This window comes from Nannobrachium achirus, assembly GCF_963921795.1.
Source record: "Nannobrachium achirus genome assembly, chromosome: 17".
NCBI lineage: Eukaryota > Metazoa > Chordata > Actinopteri > Myctophiformes > Myctophidae > Nannobrachium > Nannobrachium achirus.
Genome location: NC_137824.1, coordinates 393,127 through 400,166, shown reverse-complemented (window position 1 = coordinate 400,166; position 7,040 = coordinate 393,127). Strand labels below are relative to the sequence as shown.

General features: G+C 40.8%; 1 protein-coding gene across 1 annotated transcript in view; it reads left to right on the top strand.

The window, feature by feature from the left end:
• The window catches only part of LOC308301967 (protein NLRC3-like), a gene marked incomplete at both ends in the record, with an annotated part of 28,658 nt that extends 22,474 nt beyond the window's left edge, over positions 1-6,184 (top strand). Inside the window, 2 exons of the mRNA XM_080746112.1 lie at positions 2,167-2,312; positions 6,174-6,184. Of these exons, the coding sequence (XP_080602238.1) occupies positions 2,167-2,312; positions 6,174-6,184 (157 nt within the window). The remainder of the gene's footprint in view (positions 1-2,166; positions 2,313-6,173) is intronic.
• Positions 6,185-7,040: the final 856 nt, after the last annotated feature.

The following is a 7,040-nucleotide window of genomic DNA, read 5'->3' as shown; positions in this document are numbered from 1 at the left end:
ACCAAGTTTGGCTGTAGGCTACTTCAGCTCACTGGAAGCGCGTTCATTCTGACGTCCATGAGTGGCGCTCGTCGGCTCGTTCGGTCCGCGGTCTTCTGTCCTCGCGTCTTTCTTTTCATTCACATTTCACATTATGCTCCAAATAACACCCGCAGCTGCAGAAGACCTCGCGAAAGTTGATATGTGAGCGGACCGAGGCGCTCCTCTGTGCCGTCTGCCTGGGTGCTTCTCTTCTTCCTTGTTACGTCTTGCAAGTTGCAACGCAAGTAAAGCCTGACTACTTCGCTGTGTTGCATGCCGAAAATAGCTGATCTGCAAGCTCACAACGCGTCACATCCACAAGACAACGTGAGCTTGTAGATCAGCTATTTTAACCAACGCTTAAAGCCTTAAACATACAGATGGGCGCGACGTTTAGAAACCTGACTTCACAATAGCCCCTTTTCCACTGCAGCTTTAGTACCACACCACACCACACCACACCACATGAATATATCTACATTTTCAATTACACAAAAGTAGCCCTATTGGTAAGAAACAAATGGACCCTTAACTGTGATTATATTACAATATAAATTTGTATTACAACAACTATACCTAAATTATTATTTATTTGAACGCCAATTAGGCTTATGTAAACAACTACTGTTAAATGGTCTCAATCGTTCATGTTTTATTTTTCTATAGGACATACAGAAGCGTCAGTGTCAGAAAATATGAAAATATATATATATTGGAACCGTTAAGAGAACCGTTAGGAACCGGAATCGTTAAGAGGGAATCGCTAAGGACTCGGAATCGTTAAAATCCTAACGAGTCCCAACCCTAGTTGCGACCGAAGGTCGCATATACTCTGAAAAACCGTGTCACTTGAGTGTCCTTCCTTCCTTCTGTATCCTTCCTTCCGTAACCTTCCTTCTGTACGGGAGTGATGTCAGTGTGATGTCAGCGAGTTGTGACATCACTTCCTGTACGGGGCGGCTACACGAAATGTGGATAACACTATATATGGAGATAGTCCAGTCCATCATGTCATATGGGACTACCGTCATAGACAGTAGCCAAAAGAGAAGGATACACAAGACTAAGAAAGACAAAAAAAGAGAATAATAAAAAATAAAAAAAAGGAGGAGGAGGATAAAGATACCAAAAGGAGAGAGAAGAAAGGGTGGATGAGGTACAATGTGTCTTAGAAAAGAAAATGTAACAAGTAGGTGGCAACAGGGCGGCTAGATAAAGTTATTAGGCCTGGATCCGACTTTAAGTCGACGCATAGGATTCCAGAAGTGTAGCGCTTATTCGCTCTCGTATCAAATTGGTACTCGAAACGTTCTTAGAATTTAATATATATTTTCTAAAGTAAATATGGGGGCGGCTGTGAAAAAAAGAGAAGAATAAAAAAGAAAAAAGGAGGAGGGGGATAAAGATACCAAAAGGAGAGAGAAGAAAGGGTGGATGAGGTACAATGTGCGGTATCCTCCTTGTCAAGCTCGACGTTGGGCATTTGGACCTATACATGGAGAAATGGAGCGAACCTGTTTGTCCTAAACATGGAGATGTGGTACAGAATGACTCATATATGGGCATAAAAAGTATGTCATGTGACATCACTTCCTGTACGTACAGACAGTCAGACAGACAGCCATTGACTCCAGCCTAACAATGGCTACTGTCTATGACGGTAGTCCCATATGACATGATGGACTGGACTATCTCCATATATAGTGTTCTCCACATCTCCATGTTTAGGCCCTATCGATAGATACCTTTATTATCCCAAGGGGGAAATTCAGTATTATGGTATGGTTTATTACTTAATCCCCACGTGTTTTGCAAACTGAGCGAATAAAATACACAAGTAACAATAACAAACATTACAAATTACAAAACATTACATAACACAGTAAAAAAAGAGAAAAAGAGACCCTCCCAAAACAGAGCTAGCGGTGTTCGTTAAGGAATCTCTTCATTCGCTCGGCCCGTCATTAATCAGATCCGCGGTTTAGATCTGCTATTTAGGCTGAATGTTCAGCCCAGAATAGGGTCATCGGCCTTATGGTGGCGCTCTACCTTACACCATTTCTAACTAGCTAGAAGATCTCTTAGTTAACTTCATTGACAGTGAATGTAGTCTAATCAGTTTGATTTTACATGTAATCTTTACAGACTTGCTGGCTGTGACCTCAACAAGACAGACTGGGAAGTTGTGGCTTCAGCTCTCAGCTCTAATCCTTCACATCTAACAGAACTGGACCTCAGTGGGACCAAACTGGACCATTCATCTATGCTGCTGATCGCTGCTGGACTAAAGAGTCCACATTGTAGACTGCAGGTCATAAGGTCAGACTAATTTACCACCATTATTTGTATTAGTTTAGTTTCACTATTTATTATGATTATAACATGAATACTGTGGTGAGACTTTATTTGAAGAGTGTGAATATGGTTGACATCATGCTAACCCACACTGACTAGAATAATGATAAGGTACAGTGACTACATTACTGTATGTGATCCATCAAGGCATCATGGATCACATCCAGTTATTTAATTTTGAATGTCAAAACTGGTGTAAACACAGACTGGAAGGTTTGCTGGTTCCTCAGCCCACCAGCACCAGCAATCTAATCAATTATGATCACTGTTGTGTTTGCAAGAGTTTCAGAGTAAAACAGTCCATTACTCTGAAATGTTGCTGATAAAACTGTCCCCTGCCCGTTTCCTATGAGTTATTTATTCCATAATTATAACAACACAGATCTTTCACGTGTATTTAGTAAAAGTAATGGGAAGCAAAACTGATACAATTATTATGTGATTTAGAGAAATGTATTTTTAATTTGATGAATGAATTATTATTCGTTTCAATTTCTTTGTGTAAATGATTATTATTATTATTATTATTATTACCCTAATTATTATTTGTACATGTATGAACCTCAGTGGGACCAAACTGGACGATTCAACCACGGAGCAGATCTCTGCTTTTCTAAAGAGCCCACATTGTAGACTGCAGACCCTAAGGTAAGAATTTACCACCATTATTTAGTTATATTTATACAACAGAGATTTTCCACATTATTTAGTAAAAGTAATGGAAATAAAAACTGCTATGTGATGTAGAGAATCTTTTTTTTTATTTGGTAAAATATGTATTATTCAATTCATTGTCTTTAACACCAGTCTGTCTTTGCCATCTGTCTTGGCCATATTTGGATTCTGTTAGTGTGGTTCTCCTAACAGGGCATCATCTGGGATAGACTCTCTTTTATGCCCATACATGGAGATCCCTAACAGAATCCCTTTTATGCCCATACATGGAGATCCCTTACAGAAATCCATTTTTATGCCCATACATGGATATCCCTGTTAAGAGTATTTAGTATCACTGTGATGTCACCTGTTTATGCCCATATATGATGATCCCTGCACTAGGGATGCGGTATCGGTACTCGTGGTATCGGTACTCGACCGATACAACCCTATTTTGCTGTACTCGTACTCGCCAGATACTTCTCACGGCAGCGCCCGATACTCTGCTGGGGCGTCACAAGGGGGAGAAAAGTGGGACTGAGTTACTAGGGCTCAAGGTGAAAGCCAGGGCCTTAATTATTTTATACTTTTGCTATTGAAAAATAGCAGATATGCAAGCTCACAGTGCCGCACTGCGAACGAGGGCACCAGTGCTCCAACGATACAGCTGCGACCACTTAAAGGCATCAGCATCACGGCATGCCTTGTTGCGCTAAACTTACCTCTAAAGTTGAATCTCTTTCATATATCCTTCACCACCTCACGCAAATTGCAAAGTATAGGCTACTGTAGGTAAGTTAAACTTCCCACTAGAAAGCTGTGTGTGTGTGTTTGTTGTTTGTCTCTGTCGCTCTTGTCTTGCAAGCTCGCTCTCTCGGTGAAGTGTGTCTGTCTGCAGGGACGTGCAGAGAAATTTTAGAGAGGCAGGGGCTGATATTTCTAGAAGGCCTTTTGGTGGACAATTCTCTTGAATGCAGCCTTCAGTTATGGTATGGAAAGGGCCCGGGGACATTTGCATTTTTTACCATAGTAAAAAAATGCATTCATGGACACTTTTTACAGACTGATCTGGCAGGGGCTCAAGCCCCCGTTGATGTCAAATTGTCAATGTGTGTACGTGCCTGCCTGCCAGTGTAGCACAGCTGAAAAAAGACGATTGATTGAAGAGAATAGAGATTCTGTGGGCTTCGCCACCTAGTGGTGGAAGAAATTACCTCTGGGAACTCAGATTGCTGTGGGCTAAATCAATGAATGCATTTCTGAGAATACCAGAAAAAAATAATAATTTGACATTATGTTATAGTTGCGGAAATTGGATAATATATTTTTTTAGAGGAAAAAAAAAAAGCGTAATTTAAATACATTTTGTATTATTAATTGTACTCGTATCGGTACTCGGTATCGGCGAGTACTCAACATGAAGTACTTGTACTCGTACTCGGTCAGCAAAAAAGTGGTATCGGGACATCCCTACCCTGCACTGAGTATCTGACATCACTGTGATGTCACAGTGATGTGTCAGGGGAACCACAGTGTCAGGCGTTATCCGTCCGGATGTCTGGACAGACACAGACAAGTTTTGACTAGAATGTGGTCTAATCTGTTTGATCATTTCTGATTTTACATTTAATCTTTACAGACTTGCTGGCCGTATCCTCAAACAGACACACTGTGAAGGTGTGGCTTCAGCTCTCAGCTCTAATCCTTCACATCTAACAGAACTGGACCTCAGTGGGACCAAACTGGACCATTCATCCATGGAGCTGATCACTGATGGACTAAAGTGTCCACATTGTAGACTGCAGGTCCTAAGGTCAGACTAATTTACCACCATTATTTGTTTTAGTTTAGTTTCACTATTTATTATGTAATAATAACATGAATACTGTGGTGAGACTTTATTTGAATAGTGTGAATAAGGTTGACATCATGGTAACCCACACTGACTAGAATAATGATAATGTTCAGTGACTACAGCATGTGATCCATCATGGCTGTTAGGGAATGATCACATCCAGTTATATAATCATTTGACTGTCAATGGTGTAAACACAGACTGGAAGGTTTGCTGGTTCCTCAGCCCACCAGCACCAGCAGTCTGATCAATTATTATCACTGTTGTGTCTGTAAGAGTTTCAGAATAAAACTGTCCATTACTTATTTATGTCATAATCTTACAATATAATTATAACAACACAGATCTTCCACATGTATTTAGTAGGGCTGGGACTTGAACTGATTAATTTAAATTAATTAATTACAGAAAATGTACTCAATTAAGATATACAAACACATTTTAATCACACTTAGTTTTTGTACCACGGAACCTTTCTCACTGGACAAGTTTCAGCCGCATCGATCATAGCCTCCAACAAACCTCAGTTCACACAATGGGAGAAGAAGCCAATCAGACTGCTTTGCTTGCTCCAGTGGATGGGAAACGTACATTAAAAAAACTCACTCATTGATTCACTCTATACCAAAATGTGTTTTAATTTTAAAAAGCTTCTCAGGACAAATATTTATGTGATTAAAATGTGATTCATTTTTATTAATTAATTACAAAGCTTCTAATTAATTAGATTAAAAAAAAAGAATACATGTTTTGAGCTTGTAGATCTGCAATTTGTCTTGAATAACTTAGCATTTTTTTAAGAACATATTATCTTCTCTCATGTGGGACAATGGCAAACCATATTTTCATAACGAGGTCCGCAGCCCATTATTTGGGGGCCAAAGGGTGGCACAATATAAAAGGTTGTGGGGCAATTTCATCAGTTCCAGGGAGCATCAATGTGCTCCATAAGATTCATTAGGTTTTCACACATCATGTGAGCAAGTGAACATTTGGCCTAAAGGCAGTGGTGAAAGTGAGCCGGAACGGCCGGAACCCCCGTTCCGTTAAAACATTTGGGGCCGGAACGGAGTTCCGTTAAGACGAGGAGAAGCCAGCTGTTAAAATCCCATGTTAAACCTGCCACAAACACACGTCCAGGAAGAAAACAATAGCCTATACCAAAGTCAGATTAACATACAGTAGGCAACACAAGTGTTACTAGTTATATTTTCTGATAAAGGGCTTCTAAATTATTCCCGTGGGTTTGTGTAGGTCAGTGTGATCCAGTCTGTTTGTGTTACAGTGTTTGTTTGACACGGAGCGCACGGAGCTAATAGAGGTGGGACGTTCGCGAACGAATCAAGTCTTTTGAACGGCTCTTTGAAATGAACGATATGATTCGGTTCACAGTAGGGAGCCGTTCCTTTCTAATGAACAGTGGCCGTCTTTTGAACGGCTCTTTGAAAGGAACGGATCCCAGAGATCCGGCTCACTTCAAAGAGCCATACATCCCATCTCTAGGAGGACTCGTTGTGTCTGTCTGTGCCTGCATGGATGCGGCCTTAAGCTAGATGCAGAATAGACCAAAATGATTCTATTCTGCATGTGTAGTGGAGTAGAATTAAAAGTATTGGAAATACTCCAGTAAAGTAGGCTAGGCTATACTTAAAACCTGTACTTAAATACACTACTTTAGTAAATGTACTTAGTTACTTTAGATAACTGGTTATAATAATATTAAGAATCATATTCGTGTACACTGTAGGGAGCTACAATGGAAAAAACTATGGCTCGTGGACCAACCGGTGACTTTGTACACGACTTCGTACATTTCCCATAGATTCTATGGGACTTGACCACTTGCTCCTGCCCTTCGTGTACACGGTCTGTGCCGTCTATAGTTTCTTACTGGGGGGCAGCAGAGAGCCATATGTACACAGGCCCTAGGTGGTGTCCACGACCAGTAGTTTTACATGAACCCTCAGAGGGACACTGTGGGCTTATCAAGTGGTCCGTGGTGGTTCTCAAAGTGAGGTCGGGGGACCCTCAGAGGGACACTGTGGGCTTATCCATACCTTGGCTACAGGGGGGAAATAATTAAATGTACTTTTCATCGTGCCTGTTGCTAAGGTATGGCAACATGATTGGCGTCTTGCAAGACACCAGTCAT